Source organism: Limanda limanda, chromosome 22 (assembly GCF_963576545.1).
Source record: "Limanda limanda chromosome 22, fLimLim1.1, whole genome shotgun sequence".
NCBI classification, from domain to species: domain Eukaryota; kingdom Metazoa; phylum Chordata; class Actinopteri; order Pleuronectiformes; family Pleuronectidae; genus Limanda; species Limanda limanda.
Window position 1 is genome coordinate 7,597,818 of NC_083657.1, and position 21,732 is coordinate 7,619,549.

Consider the following 21,732-nt stretch of genomic DNA (forward strand, 5'->3'; position numbering starts at 1 on the left):
CAACGCTTTTGTCTCAGTTTGACTGTTTTCTCATGTTTGGCGTGAACTCCTCCATGACCTCATTCCACATTATCTCTAAAGGGTTAACGTTTGACCTATGACCTCCAATATTTTTCTTTCAAATCAGTCTGCAGCAGACTTCTTTTTGAAGATCATTGTCCTGCTGCATTACGCAACTTCTACTGATCTTCACCTGGCCGGAAGAAAACATTATGTTATAAGACAGGGGCTTTCAAAGTCTGATACTGTGGCCCCGTCCATCCCTCTGAGTTGACCAGCTTTGTTTTGCTCAATTCCTTGAGGGCCAAGAGCTTTTTCATCCAACAGACAATTGAACCAAAATAGCCATAATATTGCTGTTTGAGCTTCTTTAACTCTAAACTCTCTTTAATCAAATCAGGCCATTATATTTGACTGTTTGGAACAAAATACTGTCTAGCATTGTGAAATTACTGTATTAACGGTTTCCTTATTTCTTAAGCCGGATTTTAATTTGACATTAACCAACAGGTAATTGCTTTATCAGAGTGTATCATGTGCAGAATGGATGGTAAATCTAACACTGACTGTAAAAGTCCGCTAGAGGGCGCAAAATCCATGTCTTTAATCTCCTCTCTTCCGTCCTGGTCACGATTTCTTATCAATATTTATTCACCGTGTCTGAATCTCCTCAGAGCAGCATTAACGTTTATTTGTCCTAAATTGCAGAAATACACTGTTGCAATGTCGGAGAATTCCTCACATTTATTCCACAGATGAATCTGAATATTCTGTTACAATAGGACTAGTGCAAGATACTTCTATTTATATTTAATAGAACATTCTAATCATTGTAGAGGTTAAAACATACAAATCACACATTCCGCTGAAGATTGAGTATTAGCCGCCTGATCAGAAAGTTTAGCGGTCACCAGGTTATAGTTCACAGCATTACATAGTGTATACAATTTTGCACTTAACATACGTGGCGTCCACCTGCAAACATCTGCTCCACATATTGCACATGCACGCTTTCTACGCAGGGCAACTGTGGGAGGAGACTGACTTCAGTGTGATGGCTAAATCCAGATCCAGGTTCTTCCCTTGGACCTGGATTTCCTTCAGACAGCCCGTCAAGAAGTTGGAGCCAACGTTGTCGTCACCTTCGCCTAAAAGTTAAACCGAAAGAAGATTACATGTGACTGAATTCCTTGTAAAACATTGAGAGATAGGAAGTTTGTCTGACATTTTTGTAGAATTTTCAGTGAATAAATTCACAGATGTCATAACAAAAGTTCAGGAATGAGCCCGTTTTTTGGTGCAAATCCAAATAAAAATGTGGATTTATTGGATCTAAATGTGGTTTCATAACTGTTGGTTCCTGGCAGAGGTATTCACTCTAGTGATACCGTTCTAGTTGAAGATATAAAGCCGGTAGCGGTTTAATCTCACCCAGGAGACTTCCAATGGCCAGACGTCCCTCTCTCCAGGCGCTCCAAACACCAGGGTTTGTCAGTGAAATGACATTTACCTCCTCTTCACCCACGTGCAGCTCCTCTGGTTTAAACGTTAGCACCAGTCTCTGTATATTTTTCCCTATGCTGATCCTTTGTTCGCCCCAAGTGAGCATGATTCCCTGCGAATCCAAGAGAGAGCATAAGAAGTAACTTTGACAAGGCCGAGCAACAGTTTGTGAACTCACGTCTGAGGCGTGTGCGTACATTTGTGTTGTTGTTGGCCGATAACGCGACCGTCGGCTCTCGCCCCGGTGCCTTGACGCTGAAAATGGTCCCGTGCATGCGACTGAAATCTCCCGCCAATGCAATCCTGACCCCATCGTCTTTGTCAAAGGTGAAAACTGCGAAATAAAAATAACTATAAACTAGGGCTGGGCAAGTTAACTCGTTTAATCGAGTTAACTCAAGTGATGAATTAACTCGATTAATTATTTTATCTCCCATTAACTCAGGTTTGATTATTTATTGTTTTATTGTGAAAGTCAGGCTTTTATTTTGTGAAAGTCTGTTGCTGACTGCTGCAGAACAGGAAAAAAGAAAATAATTGGCGGATAAACAATCGAGTTAACTCATCACTTGAGTTAACTCGATTAAAATGAGTTAACTTGCCCAGCCCTACTATAAACGTAATGAGTAGAACTTGTGTTGCAGTGACCTTTTGATCAAACGGTAAAAGTCCGTTATTAACATGTGAAATATTATTTATGCCTCGGATGCTTTGTCATGTAAGAACGCATCATCCAGGCCAGTTGGAAAGCTTGTTCCAGCACGTGTTCCCACCTGACGTCTCGAAGATGGCGGCTCCAGAGCCGGGGAAGTAGCTGCCAGGCTGGATGTTTTCATGGCAGGGCCAGAGCTCGCCGGCCTCCATCTCCCAGGGGCTGTTGAGGTTCAGCCAGCTGCCTTCCCGCACACAGCCGTCCATGCGCGGCTCGAACTACACAACAAGGAACGCAAGAGTGCATTTAGAAGGATGGGGGGGGTGGGGTGGGAGAGCTTGCACCTGCAGATGATTCTGATGTTTGAGGTCATTATTCATCACACGTGTGCAAAGGAGAAGAAAATAGTCCTATAGAAACAATAAAAACACACAGACTAACAAACTGTGATAATTAAATACAAAAAAATTAAAATGTTTGGATACGAAATCTTAAAGGAGAGGTACAGTTTCAACTATAAAACATAATATAAAGTTTTAAGACTTTACAGATATTAATACAGGGAAAATATCGACAATAGAAGAAAATTGCAGCCACTATTTACAGCAAAAATATGCCCAGTAGATAAGTTTATAATGACTCATACACAAAATCCCACTTTACCTGCACAATCATCTTGTCCTTGTTGATCAGGATCCCGCCTAGAGCCATTCGGAGTTTCCCTGAAATTACCTCCTCCATCAGATTGGACTGCATGCCCACCACCAGCCCACTGGAGCCGTCCACATCCAGGATCACAAACTGCCCCTTGTTGCTCACCTCCAGCTTGGTGCCACCAGGAGAGGAAGAAGAAATTCAGACCCAGAGTTCCTCTCCAAGTCGGTTCTAAATGTCTCGTTTTAACAAATTGCCCATTTTGTCACATTCCACACCGGGAACCTACCGTGTGCCACTTCCCGTCGTTGAGTTTGGGGCCTCCTGCCACGCTGACCACCATGTCCTCTTTCTTCATCTGCATCAGAGGGATGCCGTCTTTCAGGGACAGAACAAACCAGTCCTCTCCGTCTTTGGTGTCTCCGTAGAAAATGACGCCTTCTGGGTCAAACGTCCTTAGCTGGAAGGACGACTTGATGCTGCAGCGACATTTGGATAAAATTCAACGGCTGAGAGGAAAAAAGATGATTTAATATTTGTCCAGTTTACTGAGACCAGGGCCACTGCCAGAGAGGTAGAAAGGTAGCAATAGATCAAAGCGTCTGGAGAATATAATGCCAATATAACGAAGGGTTATGTAATATTTATGTTGTTAGAAAAATGGGAGCCAGACGGCAGGAACAAATTTGGGCCCAGAGTTTCTCACTGCACCTGCACTCGCTCTCTCAAATTCTCCTTTGGTACTTTTTTCTGAAAGTTTTCTGCCAAATTCAAATTAACTCCCAGCTCCCGTTCTAATTTTCAAATATACAAGAGTTTTTTTTGTTGGCTCCCAAACCACAGATTTTCCGCGGAGCAGTGGATATTAAAGCCCGGCGGTGACGTACCTGCTGACCTCACTGAGGTTGACTGTTGTGTGGATCAGTGGCCTCCAGATTTCTCTGTCCTGGCTGAGGTAGACGGTGGACCCGCCCGACACTTCTCTCTGGAAGACACCGGCAACGACTTTAACACATAACTCTTGATCTCGATTTTGAGTCAAAAACAACCAAAGTGCTGTGAAGATGCAAAATGCAAGACAGGGTAAAATAAAATTTGTTATGATGTGAATAAAATGTTGGATTTTTGTGTTTTTCATATCAGATTTATTTGTGGTTGAAACCATACGTAACAAGTGATTAATTTTATGATTTATTTATTATTATATTAAAAAAGATTGATTGAAACAACATAGAATTAACTCAGCAGGTATTTTAGACAAGAAAAGTATTTATGCCTCATTTCAATCTTTTTAAATTAAAAGAAAGAAGTCCCGCCCGCTTATTGACTCTGTGACCTCTTCCCGGATTTTAGAAAAATCAATACTGGAGCTATTCATCATTTTACAGAGCTTAACAAACATCATTCATCCACGATATGATAAATGTATTTCCTTTGTTTTTAATAAAGCCAATTGATACACACATTATTTCCAACACTAATCTCTACTGATGAGAATTACACACCTCATTTTGCCATTTTCTGTCATTTCTCACTTTTTGGAATGACAGTGATTGATAAGAGAATTTTAACTTCTGAACATACCATACCACGTCCGTTCTCTTGGACCTCGGCTCCCCATCCCAGCAGAGCCAGGCTCAGAGAGAGCAGCAGTCCGTCTGCCACGGCTTTGCAAAGCACGGCCATCCTTCAGTGCATTCACCGACCCAGGCCTCCCAGTGCACAGTGTCCGGAGCCCGTGGGTGGCCGGCAGACTCCAAAATATACCCTGATGTGTGGGTGGAGATGGTTGTGGTGATACGAGGAGAGATTCTGAGACAGTGCGTGTGTGTGTGTGTGTGTGTGTTTGTGTTTGTGTGTTTGTGCTGGCAGGCTGTCCTAAGGTCCAGAGGGCAAACATGTCATGCAAGCTATTGATCCCCAGAAGGCCTTCATGGCTGTGACTCACAGGCAAGAAATATGGGATGGTGAGGAAACACGGGACGCAAACCGATGACACACGAGAGAGGTGATCGGTGAAAGTAGACGAAAAGGTTCAGGTGGTATATTTTATCTGTGTGTCCACGCTGGGCCTGTGCGGTGACTCATGTAGCGTACAGGACACGATGGCAGGCCGGGTGAGTGACCTGCGCCAGACCACTGATTTGTGTTTACCCATAAAACAGGAACCTTGATTCACCGCGGCTGCATACGGCTCGGCTGCGTGTGTGTTGTGGGATAGAGGTAAGAGGGGAATAGATCGAGCGGAGGTCATTAAAACTCTTTTTCTCTCTCTCTCTCTCTTCATCTGGTTGCATTCACGTGATACAGGCTCCTTCTAGGAAGACTGACGATAAATATCTGTGTTAGGAAAAAGGCCTATACTAGGAAAAGTGCAACACACACAGAGAGAAGACAGTGAGAACAAAAAATCCCTGAGCAGTCTGTTGATCAGATTTGAGGTCAAGATTAAAAATCAAATCTCCCAAAAATATTTCCCGCATGTCTATTAATAGTCACTGACATTTCACTTTGACGTGTCACAGCAGGAAAAACACGTGTTTACATATTTAAACAAATTAGTTTCTACGTCCTGGCATCGTTCACGCTGAGTCATGGTCGTTGCTTATGACGACACTTTTATAGAACAGGAAGTAGAGAAGGGGCTGCTGGCCACCCCCCATCCCCCACACCCCAGTCCAGCCCTCGTTTTAAGGACACAGTTCAGTCTCTGAGACATTAGATCAAACTACAGGGACCGTCTTTGAATGAGATCACACCAGCTGTGATGCTTGTCAATAATGCAGCGATGACTCCCGATTACCCATGATGCAACATGTTGATGAGGGGCCAGGGTGATCTCACCACAAGATGGACTCCAGCCGTGATATCTGTGTTTGTTTTTTAGATGTTGAAAAGTAGCAGTGCCTGGTTTTCAAAAGGCTCCGCAGAGAAAACCATTAGAGCACTGGGACATTAACGCTACAACCACCAGCCCATAGCTTAATATATGCTAGTAGTTAACAAAAAAGTTAACAAAAAGTTAATAAAGAACTTAACGAAGGAGAAGTTAATTGCTAATATTTTCCTCTCATGTGTATTTCTGGGAGTTCCTCATCTGACTGTTCCTGTTAAAACCACTGAGTGTCACTGGTGGGAAGGAGCTTGTTGGGATCAGCTCCTGACTCTGCTGAGAGGAGGCTGTGACGCATGCATGGTTTTACAATCTGCAACCAAATCACTGTGTATTCTTAGGAATTTAGAAAAAACACACAAATGTGCCGTTGATAATATTACTAAAAATAAAAACGGCGATGGAATGTACAACCAAGTGGAATCAGGCACATATCTCCGCCAAGGCCCAACTTTCCCCTTTTGAAACCACATTTAAAGTCATTGGATCCAGCTTTTTATTTGGATCTGCAGCAAATTAATATAATTTGCTCAGAAAGATGAAAGAAAGAATGTTTTCATCAAGATCAATGAAATTATCTCTGAGGAAAATATTATTCCATCTCACAATGTTAAATAAAAGTCCCAAAAATAAAATCCTGGATCTGCCCCCAAACCAAACTTTCATCTAAATCGGTTGAGCACTTTTAGCATTATCTTGCAAAATAACACACAAACAATAAAACTTGAATAAACAATAGAAAAGCAAAGAATCCCCTCATTTAAAATAAAAAGTTAATTTCACATTTCACTGCAGATTCCCAGCAGTGTGAAACCAGGAATCTGCCGGTTTCAAGCACGTGGCGCGTATTAAGATTTCAGAATCAACATGTCAAGATTAATAGAAAATAAAAAACTTGAGACCGGACTAAGACTGATTTCATTGGGTCATCAGGTTAATACTTTATTTTTGTTTGATTGCAGCAAAGAGAAAGAAAGGGAGACGGAGACGAGAGGAGAGAGAGAGGACGAGGAGAATATGGGAGGAGGAGGAGGAGGCTACAGACTTTGGGAGAGCTGTGGCTACAAGCCTTTGTATCAAATCTAAAGACAAAGTCATCAGGCAACATTAAAACATCTCTTAAAAATAACATGAACATATTTGTGTGGGCTCTATATGGCACAGTATTACCCTAGACATGTACACGATACCAAAAACAGTTTAGCCACACCCCTACGTCTATGAACAGCTTCGTAGCAAACAAAGCCGTGAAATCTATCTCCAAATCGTCTCTCAAGAAAAAAACGCTCATTTTTGCTCCCCAAAATTTCTTATGCCATAACAAGGCACCTTAACCAGTTGAAACCTGGCAGATCCACGTTGTACGATAGATAATTATCTTATATATCAAAGCAGAGGCACATTCATTTTAAACTAAAACATACAGTAAGTAGTTGTATATTACCACCAGATTCCAGTCCAGTCACTACAATACGTCGATTTGCATGCTTTTGGTCTGTATGATAAAACCGTGATGGCAAACTATGGCATAAGAAATGGTCCAAATAAAACAAAAAACACAAACATGTCCATCTGCAGGAATGACTTGAGATTGTACATTGGAGACAGCAAGGCTTTTTTTTTTTCTTCTTTTGTTTTTTTTTACACTGAAACGTACCCACAGAAAAGTGTCAGACAACAACATAAAAAAAATAACAGGTGGCCCATACGCTGTCCAGGGATAACGCTGCTGCTCAGGCAGATTTATTTTGGTTTTTCTTGTTCACGCACTCACTCGCTCGCTCTCGCTTCACAAAGACCTCACGCACGCAATAAAAAGGCTTGTAACCACACCCAAGGGGATGCTTGTGCGCCCCTTCAGTTGGTCACGTTGTGTTTTTTTAAAAACACACCGGCCTGATTCCTAAAAGGCGTCCCGGCACCGTCGACCCCCCGACACACACTGAGGCCCGGCTGTGGGGACTTCACTCAGAGGCGCACGAGTGTGTATGCTTGAGGGAAGAGGGCGGATTCAAACAGCTTCTAAATAGTGGCCGTGAGACGTATGATGTGGAAGATAGTTTTCGTGGAAGTCCTCCAGACTGCTTTTGTCGATAATTGATGATGATAAAATAGTAACGGATATGGAAGATTAAAAAGACCAGAAAATATAAAAGGAAACAAAAAAGCTGTGCGCACAGTGCCAGATTTTGCCGAGGATATAAACGGTAAGGAAGCAAGTGTTGCTCATGCGTTGTGGATACAGAACCCAAGTTTACTGACATGTTCCTAGGACTACTGTATATATGCATACCAGACGTTATACGGTTGTTTTACAGGTTATTTGTGTCATAACTGAAACAAAGAGGAACTGAAACCAACTCTACCATTAATGCAGCTGTACTTCATTAACCTCATGACTAAATTTACATTCATATTTGTACGTTTACTTCCCCGCCCCACCCCCTGTTTTTTTCACTGAAGCCACTTCCATCTGGTAAGAGGGCTAAACAACATAAAAACAACAACATAGTCCAACAGAACAAACATATAGAGATAACATTACACAACGAAAAGGCCCCAGGAGGGCATCTGGGGCAGTTTTTCAGCCACCACTTTGGCTGCCATCTCAGCCTTTTTCCTACCACTAGGTAAATAACAGGGCAGGAGGGGAAACAGTTCAGACTATTCCCATCTCCCTTCAGTCGGGGGAACAGGAACAGTTTATTTATCCCCCCGAATCACTTCTGTGGGGCCTTCCAACAGCTCTGTGCCCATATATTTCTTTTCCTATATCCAGAAATAACTCAATACCCTGAATCCATTTGTCTTTTTCCTCCCTGTCGCTCTCCTCTTCCTGGCTTAGGACACGGAGCCTTTTTTCCCCTCTTCCAATCAAGGAGGTAAAAGCTACGCAAGGTGAAGGCTGTCTGGTTTTTTATTCTTTTCCTTTTTTCTTGAAGGAAATGAGATGAAAAAAAAAATGGAAGTGCAACGGTCTACCAGCCTTCAATTCTTACCCAGTGGCCAGCTACATATCCCAAGCAGCTACAAGTGTCCCCTTTAAGTGACCACTACTTTTTTTCTACTTTGTGCACATAAGGTACAAACTATGGTGAATGCTATACAGATCCAACAGTGTCATCTGGCCACAAAGTAACACGGTTGAGACAGGAGAAGCTCAGATGATCCGTCGTTGTCACGCTCAGCCATAGAATTTACTTCTTAATGATTTGGATATGAGGGATCACTTCTAAATGCACTTTTATACATTGACCTACAGTAGCTATTCCAACCAGGGTAGGAATGCTGTGTGCGTCTGACACGGAATGACCTAGCCATTCATGCACGTACACCCACACACACACACACGCACACTCACTCACACATACGCAGCAATACCTGCTTAAGCCAACCTCTGCATGCACAAATCCCTACATACATGTGCATGTACATGCTCATATACATCTTTCATTTAACGACAGGTTACACCTGCACTCGCAGCCTCACCGACTGTCCTCTCATCCCTTATCATGCCCACACGAGCCTTCCCTGAAGAGTGTTTATCCTCGTTTTGCCACGACTATAAAGGGAAGCTGACTGAACTAATTTGTCACACAACACACACACCCTGTTAGAAGATCTTATTCTTATATTATAGATAATATAATGAGAAGGAGAGGAAGATTAATCAAGCTCTAGAACTATGACACACTACAGCAAAACAGGAGAAACACAGGGAAAGGTGAGCAGGGAGTAAAGAGAGGGGAGCAATGACACGTCACTAGATTATCGGCCTCTCCTCCCCGTTTCTTTGCTCCCTCTCTTCCCTTCACAGCAACTCCTGATTCAATGCCTAGCTCTGATCTCTACTGAATACAAGAGAGGCAGGGGCTCTGTGCGAGCGTCGCCAGTGACCCAGTGAGCACAGACCCCTCCTGCTCCTCCTAAACAGGCCAGGCCGTCCCCTTTGGAATATATTCCTTTTAAACCTCCTGTTGTACTAAGGTTTGCCGCTGCTGTCTCGTTGCTTCTTGCCGCTGCCACTGCTGCCGCTGTACAGGCCGGGGTTTGCCACCAGGGGGTGGGGTGCTGCGCTCATGTACGGTCCAGCAGCGGCTGCGTAGTTGAAGAGGGCTGGAAGGAAAGGCATAGTCTCCACCTTGTCCCCCCCAGGTGCCATCATGTTCAGAGTCACAGGAAGACCTGCTAAGTTATAGGGGTAGGCCAGCAGCTGGGGCCCGTAGAGCAGCTGGTAAGGGTCTGGATAAAATGGCAGCTTGGACAGGTCCCCGCCATGAGGGACCATCACTTTTCCCAGTGGGCCAAAGGGAAGATGTCCACCAGGATAGGACATGAGCAGATTATCATCCTGCTTCTTAGCAGAGCGGTAGCTGTCCGGCACAATTAGGGGTAGGGGATAATCCTGGGCAGGGTAGCCCACTGGGGTGGCGCCCCCCTGCTGGGAGTCTCTGGAAGAAACAGTGTCCTGGTGCTCGGGCTCAGGTGGCTGAGGGGCTCGGGGGAGTAGCAGAGCGTGGGCAGAGGGGCGGTCGCCGGCACCAGCTGCTCCAGTGGGCAGTGTGAGCCGGTCGAGTCCTTGTGAGCCGGAGTGAACCTGACGGTTGGCGTGAGATAACAGTCCAATGATGGAGGGAGACCGACGTGGGGACTTGGGAGTGTGCCTGTGTGAGGAGGGTCCATTCATAGTGGTTTGAGTGGGTAGGTGCTGGGGGGACTGCACAGGACTCAAGGGCTCCTCTTTAGGGACCAACAGAGCCATTTGGTCCTCTGGGGCATGAGTAACTCTGCTCATTTTCTGGGCCCTCTCCATCTCTCGTTCTCTCTCTCTCGCCTTTTCTTTCTCCCTCTCCCTTTCTCTCTGCCTCTCTCTCTCTCTCTCCCTCTCCGTCTCTCTTTGCCTCACTATCTCCCTCTCTCTAGCTAGCATCGAGGACATGGTGAGGTCTTGTGCTTCATCGGGAGAGGGACTCCTGGACAGTGACTGAACTCTTAGATCTTGGACCCGAGGTGCTTCCTCATAACCTGCGTGCAGGAACACACCACTCCCGCCCAGCCTCTCCCTGTCCATAATGACCCCATCCCGTTTCACGAATCCGCCCTCGGAGCTGGGAGCTGTTGTCATGGAAACAGGAGCAGCAGCAGCGGTTATTCTGGTCTGTGACGTCATGGGCACATTCGGGGAGGTGTTGGTGGGTGCCACGACGTGCACAGGGCTGGGTATTCTGTAGATCTGGCTGTCTAGGCTCTTTCGGCCGGGGCTGCGGTAGTCCAGACACTCGGCTCCGTTCATGACGAGCACGCTCTGGAGAGCGGAGGGTGCGGCCGGCGTGAATTCATGTTTAGTGGGCGTGAGATTAACTGGACTTTCTAGTGGAGGGTCTGCTGTCTGTGGGCTGGGCTGTCTCTCTACAGCTGGATGTGTGAGCCCGGTTAGCTGAGGCTTGTCTGTGGATTCTGACGTGTGATGTTCAGCCGTCAGTTCACTGAGGCGACCTTCACGCTGCTGCGAGGCCAAACAGTCACCACTGATGGGCGGGTCTGGTGTTGAATAGCTGATAACTGAAACAGAGAGCGCACTGGGAGCCTTTCCCTTCTCCGTCTCTACGTCTCTGCTCACGTCATTAATAACGGCCTCTGTTGTTTTTGGCTCCGGGGCATTATCTTCCCTTTCTCTCTCCGGGGAGCTGCTTAACTCGTGGCGTCGGATATGGCGAGTTAGTGCCGAGGATGTCTTGCACACCTTGTGACACTGTGGACAGGTGTGTCGTGATAATGCTCGTCTGCTGAGGCGACTTGGACTCGAGTTTCTCCCAGCTAAACCCACTTGCCCCCCCCTTTCTTCACCGTACTTTGAAATCTCTGGCGCAGATTTGATCCCGACCCCTTCATCCTGTTCAGCAAGTGCCACTTTAGGGGGTGCAGAGGGGGCATCCGTGGGCTTGGGATGCTGGGCTCTCTGGTGGTCTTCCAACTTGTCCCATGAGGGGAAAGTGGCTCGGCAGAAGAGGCACACGAACTCCAGCAGATGGCTCAGCTCGTGTTTGTCTCGCTTCCTGGGGCTTGAGAACCAGCGGCCACATGTACCGCACTCTGCTGCGTTCCCGTTAGTCCAAGGCCGCCTCTTTATTCCCGTGGGAGCCCCTGAGGTAGACGGAGGAGGCTTTGGAGAGTGCAGAGGAATGGAAGCAACCTTATGACAGGCCTCCTGCTCTTCTGTGTCTTTGCTCTTATCCTTTAAAGGAGCAGAGGGACAGCCCCTCTTTTTCCCCTCTCCCTTAACTCTGTCAGCTTTTTGGGGCTCCTCATTCGTCCCATCCTCTTCCTCATCTTGGGATTTCTCCGTTTCTTTATTTACACAGTTTTTGAGCCTCTCCCCCCTCCTCTTCAGCCGGATGGAGCGCTTGTATTTCAGTTTTCTCTGCCAGCTCTTCACCCTCTGCAGATGTGCTTGGGCCTTCCTTTTAGGCTTGTAGGAGTAGTAAGGCCGCCATAAATTATCCTCCGTGTCATGGTCACTGTCCTGCTCCCTCACCTCCCGGCGGAAGTAGTACTCCCTCACTCCATCGGGGGATTTGGATCTCTTTTTCCTCACCTCCTCCTCCTCCTCCTCCTCCTCCTCCTCCTCCTCCTCACAGTCTCCCTCCTTGTCATCCTCCTCCTCCTCCATGCTGGCTCTGCGGTGCTGGCGGTGTTTATGGTGATGGTGGTGGAAGTGAGAGTGGCGTGGATCCTTGACCTCTCGCGATGTTTCACTGCGTTTGGACTTGGGGGGAGAAAGGCTCTTGTCTCTCCGGAGGTCTGTCTCAGAGATGCTGCGCTTCACGATGGCCTCCTCGCCGATGCGGACAGTGATCTGGCACAGTGGCCCGGCCTCTCTGACATGTGACCCTCCAGATGACGGCGGCTGCTTTGAGTTAGAGGTGTCGCTCCTGCTGTGGGACTTGCGTGATTTGTGAAATGATCGACCTGCCTCTGCCTCCCGTCCGCCTCTTGAAGTTGAACCATTCTCTCTGGTTTCTGAATTGTCTCTTGATCTCTTCCTATGGCCGTCTGCACTATCCCTTTGCTTTTTAATTGGCCTGGGGCTGCCCTTGTGTGAAGTCTGACTGGTGCTGGTTTCAGGGGACGGGCTGCTTATTGGGCTTTTATCGCTTCCAGAAATAACCTGGTTGCTATGTACGATGACGGAGGATGACACTGCTGTTCCATGAACTATGACAGAGGGTTTTGTATGTCCATATGTTATCACAGAAGGCATGCTCGTTTCTTTACCAGTCTTGGGAGTTTTGGTTTTGCTGCTACTAGACATTTTGAAGTTGCCACTGCCTCGGCCCTGCTCTGACTCTCGGGCCTCGCTCTCGTGGTTTTTAACGCGGTGCATGTCCGCTTGGGGGAGGGGTGTTAGTCCAGAGAGGTCCCTGTGTTCTGGAGCCACAGAAACAGGGAAGTCATCGGGGAAGGCATCTGGGTCAGGCTTAACACTCTGGGGGTGGGCTCCGCTGATTAGGCTCTGTAGGTCCCCAGAGCCCAGAGCACAGCCCAGACCGGGCAGGGAGAGGGGCGGTGTGTCACTTGGTGGTAGAAGCAGGCCATTATGCAAACTGTCACTGTACGTCTTGTACGCTCTCTTCTGAGATCGCATGGGGAGAAGGCGGTAGAGCTTGAGGGCATTAGCTTTCTGCTTATAGCCGCCATTGGCTGTCTTTTCACTGGAGATGAGGCTGGGGTTAATCCCGTGAATGGTTTTCTGGTGCGTTTTGAGATTGTAGTAGGTGGCGAAGGCGTCCCAGCAGAAGATGCACTGGTAGCGGCGCTCTCCCGTGTGCCACACCTCGTGCTTGGTGCGGTACTCGGCCAGGGCAAAGACTTTGTCGCAGTAATGGCAGGGATATTTGCGGCGCCACGAGTGCACATTAGAGTGACGCTTCAGGCTGGATAGGGTCATGTAGGATCGCTCGCACACAGAGCAGAAGTAAATGACATTGCCGTCAACCACCTTCACAAAATGGTGCTCATCACCCGCCAGTAACTCTGCGTCTGCTGCATCATCACCTTGGATACGCGCCAGGAGGCTCCGTGCTTTCTTTCCCGGCCGCGCCTTACCGATGTCTGCTTGTCCCACAATCATTCCCCCCTCCACTCTCACCTCACCCTCCTCGAGCGGCTCCTCCTTTGGCTGCACAGTGAGAGGAGGAGGGCCCAGGCTGCTGGAGGGGAGGCCTGGCATCTTGCAGGAGGCCTCGTGGGATTGCAGTCGTTTGCTGTGGATGAAGACTTTGCCACAGAAGCGGCAACTCAGGGCCCGGCTGCCACGATGCAGCCGCATGTGGACTGTGAGGGAGGAGGCCGAGCTGAAGAGCCGGTGGCACACACCACAGATCAGCTCAGGCTTCAGGCTGTCGGTCGGAGGATAGGAGGACGAGTGAGGGGGAGCGGTTAGACCCTCAGATGGGGGAGGAGGAGGTGGTGGTAAGGGGGGAGGGAGGTGGAGGGTGGGTGGATGAAGGCTTGGTCCATGAGGGCTTCCCAGTTTCCCAGCTGGTCTTCCTGTTATCTTTTCTCTCCTCTCTGCATCCCCACACCTCTGATAGGCGGATGTGCCCAGGCTGAAGAGGATCTGGGCCGTCTGAGAGGGCGACACTGTGCCGTTGGCGATCCTGTGCCTCTCGTCCCATCCGTCGACACCATAACAGGCCCCCAAAGACCCGCTTGAGGATCTTGGGGGTGACCTCTGAAACTGAGTCTCTGGATTGAGTTTGGAGCATTTCAGAGGAGGGGGAGATTTGATGTCCTTCCTGATAAGTGCATGAACAGTCATGGGAGACGAGGAGGAGGAGGGCGAAGAGGACGGAGAGCTGTCGTGCCTCGGGGGCTTGAAAGGTCTGTGCTTTACATCCATGGTGGCATCCAATTTCCACAGTGACCCCTCATCCGAGCTCTTGGAGGACGGACGCCGTCGGTGGGGGGAGGGAGAGGACGAGGAGGAGCTGCGACAGTGGTTTGGTGATGTCAGAGAGGCTGGGAGGGGGGCGGCACTAAGTGGGAAGCTTAGGGTAATTTTTGCATTTTTAGGTCCATCGACCATGTCCTCCAGTCTGTCCTCCATCATGGCTTCTCCCCTGCCTCCATGCCTTTTACCCTTCATCTCCAACTGCTCAGTTTCCCCTTCCTCCTCCTCCTCTTCCTCCTCCTCCTCTTCAGACTGAGAGGCCACCCCACAAGACCAGGCAGGCTTGTGTAGTCCTTCGATCTTTTGTAGGCCGTACAAATTGACAGGCGGGTGCAAGGGTGAGGAGGATGGAACTGCCGGAAGGGCGTCTAGAGCCACTAATGACAGTGGCGGGGAAGTCCAAGGTGTCAACCGCTGACTCTGGTGACACGTGGCGTCCTTAGCTGCAGTATGTGGTCGGGGAGTAAGCCCAGGCGCCAGGTGCTGTTCACTCAGAGGTGACTGAATAAGGCCCGCGTGGAGGGGGTCCCATACCTTTTCACTGGACACCATGACCAGCCCCCGAAATCTGAAAGAGAAAAGAGACAGAATATATTAGCATTATAGACATCCTACTGTAAATGCATGACACGAAAATGGACATCAACATAAAGTAAAAAATGAACAATACACCGAAAGCTTTGTCAGAAGCAGTCATGGCGCTCATGGAACACTTGAGAAAAAGGCTCAGAAAACTGAATGCCCTCGCAATGCTGAACTTCGGCAGCTCGGCCAGGAATGGTGAGTGTGAGGAGGGAGAGGGTAGGGGGAAGGAATGAATCTGCGGCAGTGCTGGTTTAGATTTCAGCGTGCCACAGCCAAGCCTTCAGAAAGGCATTCCAGAGATCCATCTCCGTCGGCTGTGACACAACATTCCCTATTACTAATTGGAAGGCGCTCAGATTTAATCAAGATTCCCTCAGAATAGAGTGTTAATTTAGATTCATGGTCCAAACACACAAAAAAAATAGTCCCGCGCTCTTTCCTATTTGAGCAAGGGCTTTGTTAGCCGTTCCTGGCAGTGGCTAATGTTTGCCGGGCATGACTCTAACCATTTATTTGTGAAGGCAAAGGTGGGGGGGAAGAGGAGACGGGAGGGAGATTGCATGCATGTGCGCCGACGTTTTTTCCGCCCTCTGCATCCGGTGCAATCTCAGCTGAGCTGCAGAAGATGAGCGACAGGGCTATTCTCATTTCCATTCTAATTCAACGGGCCACTGTGGTGGAAGCAGCAATTCCTCCTCGTACAGAGTACCCTGCAGATTCACGTGCAATAAGCAATTTGCTGTTATTACTTATTGACGAATGGTTTCATTTGTTTACGTCTGCAGATTAGGCGGAAGAACAGAGACACAGCGAGGCCGTAATGATGCGACGAGATGAAAAAATCCTCAGTCATGCTTTTCTGCCTGCGTTTTTCAAGCAGCAAAGCAGCCAGGAAGGCAGGCCGCTGTAAAATTCCACAGGCAGCCCTGAACAGGCAGAAACTAGGTCAGCACTGTTATTGCAGAGGGAAGAGGAGGGAGAGAGGGAGAGAGGGAGAGAGAGGGAGAGAGGAAGGGAGAGAGAGGGAGAGAGAGAGAGGGTGAGGGTGAGGATGAAGCAGAATGAAAGGGTGATAGAAAAAGGGAGAGAGGGAGAAAGAGAGTGAGGGTTAGGGTAAGGGACAGAGCAAGAGACAGAGAGAAGGAGAGAGGAGGGAGAGGGGGGGGGGGTCTCAAACCGGAACAGTGAGACACACTGCACTGGCAGACAGACGGGAGCCCAGGCAAACACACACACACACACAGACACACACACACTCAGACAAATAAACATGCATGTGCTCACGTATGCCTCCAGGCAGGACAGACAGACATAAACAAAGCAGTTGAACGTGGATGGACCCACTTGTAAATGACATTCAAAACCAAAAGGTGAATCTGAGGCCGACGTGTCCCTCAGACTCCGGGCGGGCACAGGTGGAATAAAGTGCAGTCAACAAAAGGAAAACAGAAAAGTGTCTAGTGATGACATACTTGGAGCAAACAGTGGAAAATACTTCTTGTCGTACGGAGACAAAAAGAGAAGAAAAAAAAAGATGGGGTTTGCTTCGCCGGTTCGTGCACAGTCAAGAGGATCTGTGTCTAGAAAGGAGGATGCACACTGCTGTCTCCCCGGGCCTCTGCCATTTCTCCCTGCTCTGAATTGAATCAGGCCTCCGCTGTCGCTCACACTCGCTGAGCGATAGATGTTGTGCAGGAAATCCCTCACGGCAAGCCGGCTACAAGTGGGCGGACACACTGAGAGACGGTGCTGGGGCTCAAAAATTTCACCATCTCATCTGATGCCTGCGCTGTGGACAGGAAAATGCGTATGACGCCCCCTCGCTATTTTTCTTTATCTCCCTGTGACGCACACAGCCACAGCAGAAGAAGCAGAGCATGCACAACACGCCGTCTGGCTGTGACAGGCCGCTCTTAACAGGCTTTAACGCCCCGGATTTACTCGCACACACAGAGAAGTGTGCACAGACGCACAGGACATGCATAAAAAGCTCCGTCATGGCACATGCTTCAAACACGTCAGACACACACACGAGCACATGTGACCGCGAGTGTGACATAACTCTCGAGCAATGAAATCAAAATAAACAGCAACGGTGTTTCCACTCTACTCTGCAACAGGATGTTCTGCACAAACAAACATGTTGGCCGGCCTGTGAAGTGTTCATCTACAATATTTACACTTGTGGCACTAGAAAACCACACAGCACCAACAGGTGCTCAGCTGGAGCCAGACAAACTAGAGTCTAGTCAACATAGAAAACACATTGGCTGTCACATGACCGAGGTTCTTCACTCACAAGTGGAAGAAACGTTATGCCAGGTCCGGATTTGATTTTGTTCCATATCACAAGACAAATGTGACGAATGGAAGAGAAAACCCTGTCGTCTTTGGATTCTGGGTATTTCCTTTTTGTTGTTGAATTTTAGGAACTAAAATGTCACTAAGCAGAGCTCATGTTGGTGGAAAAAAAACACTTGTGTCCGGATCTGTGACAAACTTTAATGGGTTTCCTCATGACCCACGTCCCGTCCTTCCACCATGTGTCAGGAAAATCGGTTTGGTAGTTTCGCATAAATCCTGCTGATTAACCGTTTAACCGATAAATACTTTCAGTTAATCTGTTTTAAAAAATCCTTGGACATGGCTTCCATCTGAGCAGCTTCCTTCTGCTGAGCGTCACACGGTTAACAGACAGCGAACCCGACAGACAGCATGTGGACATGTTACCATTTGTGAAGAGAACAAGTAGAAAAGCTGCTGAGGACTGAGTAGGCCGGAACATTTACGCCGTTTACTCAACTGTCTCTCCGGTGACAGCATGGATCCGGAAGTTATGCCGATGTCGGCCTGCTACAGCGACTGGATTGTTCCCGACTGCGACAGCACTGTGTGTGTGTGTGTGTGTGTGTGTGTGTGTGTGTGTGTGTGTGTGTGTGTGTGTGTGTGTGTGAGAGGGAGTTAGTACAGCAGCACTGCAGGTATGTGATGATGAGCGAAACTTCATTTTCTATCGACTCTGCTGCTGTTTGCATAAGTAATGATAAATCAATAGTAAAAAAAAAATGATTTACTCGATTAATGGTAAATAACTGGATTAAATTAAAAATGTCCATTGCACCTAGGAACCCACCCAGCAGCAGATAGAGGTGGAAACACAACCTCCTGGATGGAGCTCAGAACATAAACTTGCAGACGGGAAAAGCAGAAGCGCTGTTTGGCTCAATAAACCATTTTTTTTCCCTGCTCGAATTTTCTGGACCCACGCAAATCAGTAAAAAACATTTACCATGACTTTGAGACACTTGTTCATTAGCATTTGAAAAAATAAAACATGGGACGACGATGACCTTGCCAGCCATTCATTAATAATCCACTGAATTTAAATGGACAATCAGTCACCGGGGACATCGCGGCTGAAGTGGCCTTGCATAACATGAGGCCGGACGGCAGAGGAGCTCGGCTGGTGCGGCGGCTCACGGGCCTTGAACCAGCCATTGAGCAATCTGTTTATTCCGCTGACACTGGTACTTGTGCTCACGGTGTTAAAACTAATATTTTGTTTGCAGTATATCCTCTCAAAGGAAACTCCTCCACACTCACACCACAAGAGCTGTAATATGATGCAGTTAAAAAGCGTGTGTACAAACTAAGGTTTCATTTGGCTCTAAAATAAAGTGTTTAGTGAAATACTTATAGAAGACTGAAGGTCTGATCTTAACAAACTGCATTTTTAACACTGTTAATGTGCCGATTAATTCACTTCCACATTGTAATATGTAAACAGCAGACACTTGTACACAATCCTCATTAAACATTATTAAATATAGTGCAGCTTCTGGTCCCAGTTTCCCATCCCAATTTATTTTGATTTGAACTAGAGTCGTATTTTCATGATTTAAAGCCGTAAGCATTTTTCTAACATGTGGGAATAAAGCAACATTGCTGATGCAAAAAAAGACGGTTCAAGAAATATGATCAGCGAGGCTGTTAATGAGTTTAAAGACGATCTAAGCGACTAAAATGTGAGTTTATAACTGATCACAAACATATCCCTCACCGCACAGGAAGCCTGTGTGTGTGTGTGTAAAGCTTCAGTAACCTGAAGTATCTGAGCAGAGATGGGCCTGGTGTATCTGCGGGTACGAGCTAAACCAGGAAGTCGTCTGCATTGTGCAAAATTTGTTGTTTGCCTCTGATATTCAGCATCGTCATTGTGTGCGTTCACGTATTTCCTCAGTTAAGTTGTTGATCACGCGTTACTGATAGAAACGATAATAGAAAGTCCAAAAATAAATACAAAGTTGGCATGAACTAAAATTATCTTTTGATTCTTCAGCAGTGATGAGCCATCATATACGTACTTGTGTGTGTGTGTGTGTGTGTGTGTGTGTGTGTGTGTGTGTGTGTGTGAGGTCAAGGGGAGTGCCTGCAAGGCGGAATGTGGGGGGCCTCGGTTTTCCAGCCGGTGAGCCAGCGGCGAGGAGCATGTGGGGAAGAGGAAGGTGTCGGTTCGGCTTTCTCCCCAGCGAGGGGCAGCCAGAGGGGCCCGGCTATCAGAGCAGCAGTTGGTCTGTGAAGAGGAGGGTGTACGTGTGTGTGTGTGTTCGTGAGGGTGTGCACGGGCGGGCGGGTGGGCCGGCGGGGGGGGGGGGGGGGGTGGAGTGGGCATCGTTAGCAAGAACAGGCTACTGAACTCTCCGCAACCCCCCTGAACCGAGGGAGCATGGTGGAGCCGGCCAGATGGGATAGCGGGCGGGAGGAAAGGAGGTGAGCGGAAGGGGAAGCTGGACCGGGGAGTGGTGGAGCAGAGGTGGTGGTGGTGGTGGTGGTGGGGGGGGGGGGACTTCAAACACGTCTCCTCCATGTTCACATTTCATGCTTTCCTTGTCTTTCTGATCCCTCTCAGCGTGACTGACTGCCCCCCCCTTCTCTCCCTCCCCATGTGAAAACTGTCGTATCGTGGTGTTTTCGCATGCCGCTCCACGCACCAGCGGGCCGAACCCACGTCTGAAACGCCATTCCCTCGCCACGCTCTGTTAGCTCTCAACCCAGCACGTAATTCCCCCATAATTCTGCTCGCTGGAAAACACAATCAGGAGCGGCTTTGAAAACGCTGCAAGCCAAAAAAAGAAAAGTACCCCCGGAGAGCGGTAACACTATACCGGTGACCTTTTTGAGGTAATTTCCCCCAAAATCATTTTCAATTTCATGCAGGGTCCCGGTTGAAGGGGGGCGTGACATCCCCCAGTGGACTTCTCGGTCTAAAACGACCACGGAACATTTGATTGTTTGTACGGTTCAACCAAAGTGCCAGATTATCGTAAAACTTCATGTGTGCGAGCGACTGTGGCAGGTCGGAGAAAAGGAACAACTGCACCGCTTCCCCGAAAACAACCTCATAGAACAAACTAAACAAGGTAAACGAAGCCAAACCAGCTCGGTCCTGCAAGCGACAACATCACAACAGTGCGTCCCAGCGTCAAACCACACGCCTACTGTCTGACCTATGACCCCTGGATCATACTTTCCATACATTGAGCTCACGGCCGCTTGGGCTTGGCCTCCATGGAAACCAGGAATGTGGAGTAGTTGGCAGCAGATGCTCTGTTGTTTTGGAAAAAATGAATACAAAAAGTGAGGAACAGGGAAGCAACACAACCGGGGGCCTGGTGACAACAACACGAGAAACACAACAGGCTGTTAAAATGGAGGACGAGCGGGACGGCCCAAATCAAAGAAATGGAAAAGACAAGAGGAGGAGGTGGGGAAGGAAGTGGAGATGTTGACGGTGGCCTGTGTGCTGCACGTTTTCTCTCCTCTGACGTTGTCCCCAAGTTCATGGCCAGGGGGGAGGGAGACACTCCCCCCCCCAACAACAAAGCTCACATCATATCTCAACGCCTGTGCTGACATGTGCTGGCTGACCCTCCCCTGCCCCCCCCTCACCTGAGAGGGCTTTGGGCGAAATTAAAAGTTTCATCACAACCTCCGGCAACGAGTCATCGCTCTTGAAAAAGAGAATTGCGTGGTGCGCCAGCGACCGGAGGATGAGGGAGACGAGGCCTGTTCCTGGCACACACACACACACACGCACACACACACACACGCACACACACACACACACACACACGCACGCACCTAAACCGTTTCCACAAGCGCACAAACACACACACACCCACCCGACACTCATAAGCCCGACACACGCATGTTAAATAACAAATAAAGAAATAAAACCTTGTCCTCCTTCTAGACGCGTGAAGCAACTAGGGCTCCAGCAGCAGGAGTGGAGCAGGAACAACAAGCAGGAAAAACAACAGAATTCAGCCTCTCCTCCTCCTCCTCCTCCTCCTCCTCCTCCTCTCTTCCTCTCATTCTCTCCCGTCTGTCTCTCAGGAAGACAAGCATACAAGAAACACGTACCTCGGAAAACCTCCTGCTGCATCTCTGCTGCGATGTGTTCTCTCCCCTCACACTCCCTCTCTCCCTCTC

The 21,732-nt window shown here is 48.1% G+C and overlaps 2 protein-coding genes across 2 annotated transcripts; both read right to left on the reverse strand.

The window, feature by feature from the left end:
- Positions 1–670: 670 nt before the first annotated feature.
- On the reverse strand, positions 671–4,637 carry shbg (sex hormone-binding globulin). Its single transcript, XM_061095763.1, has 8 exons — positions 4,394–4,637; positions 3,697–3,794; positions 3,099–3,288; positions 2,819–2,980; positions 2,277–2,433; positions 1,701–1,837; positions 1,432–1,615; positions 671–1,148 (listed from the first exon to the last, which is right to left on the reverse strand). The coding sequence occupies exons 1-8, from the start codon at positions 4,493–4,495 to the stop codon at positions 1,015–1,017; spliced, it is 1,164 nt and encodes a 387-aa protein (XP_060951746.1). The 5' UTR covers positions 4,496–4,637; the 3' UTR covers positions 671–1,014.
- Positions 4,638–6,618: 1,981 nt separating this feature from the next.
- On the reverse strand, positions 6,619–21,732 carry zbtb4 (zinc finger and BTB domain containing 4). The gene is made up of 4 exons (XM_061066179.1): positions 21,664–21,732; positions 12,470–15,223; positions 12,298–12,373; positions 6,619–12,228 (listed from the first exon to the last, which is right to left on the reverse strand). The coding sequence occupies exons 2-4, from the start codon at positions 15,205–15,207 to the stop codon at positions 9,685–9,687; spliced, it is 5,358 nt and encodes a 1,785-aa protein (XP_060922162.1). The 5' UTR covers positions 15,208–15,223; positions 21,664–21,732; the 3' UTR covers positions 6,619–9,684.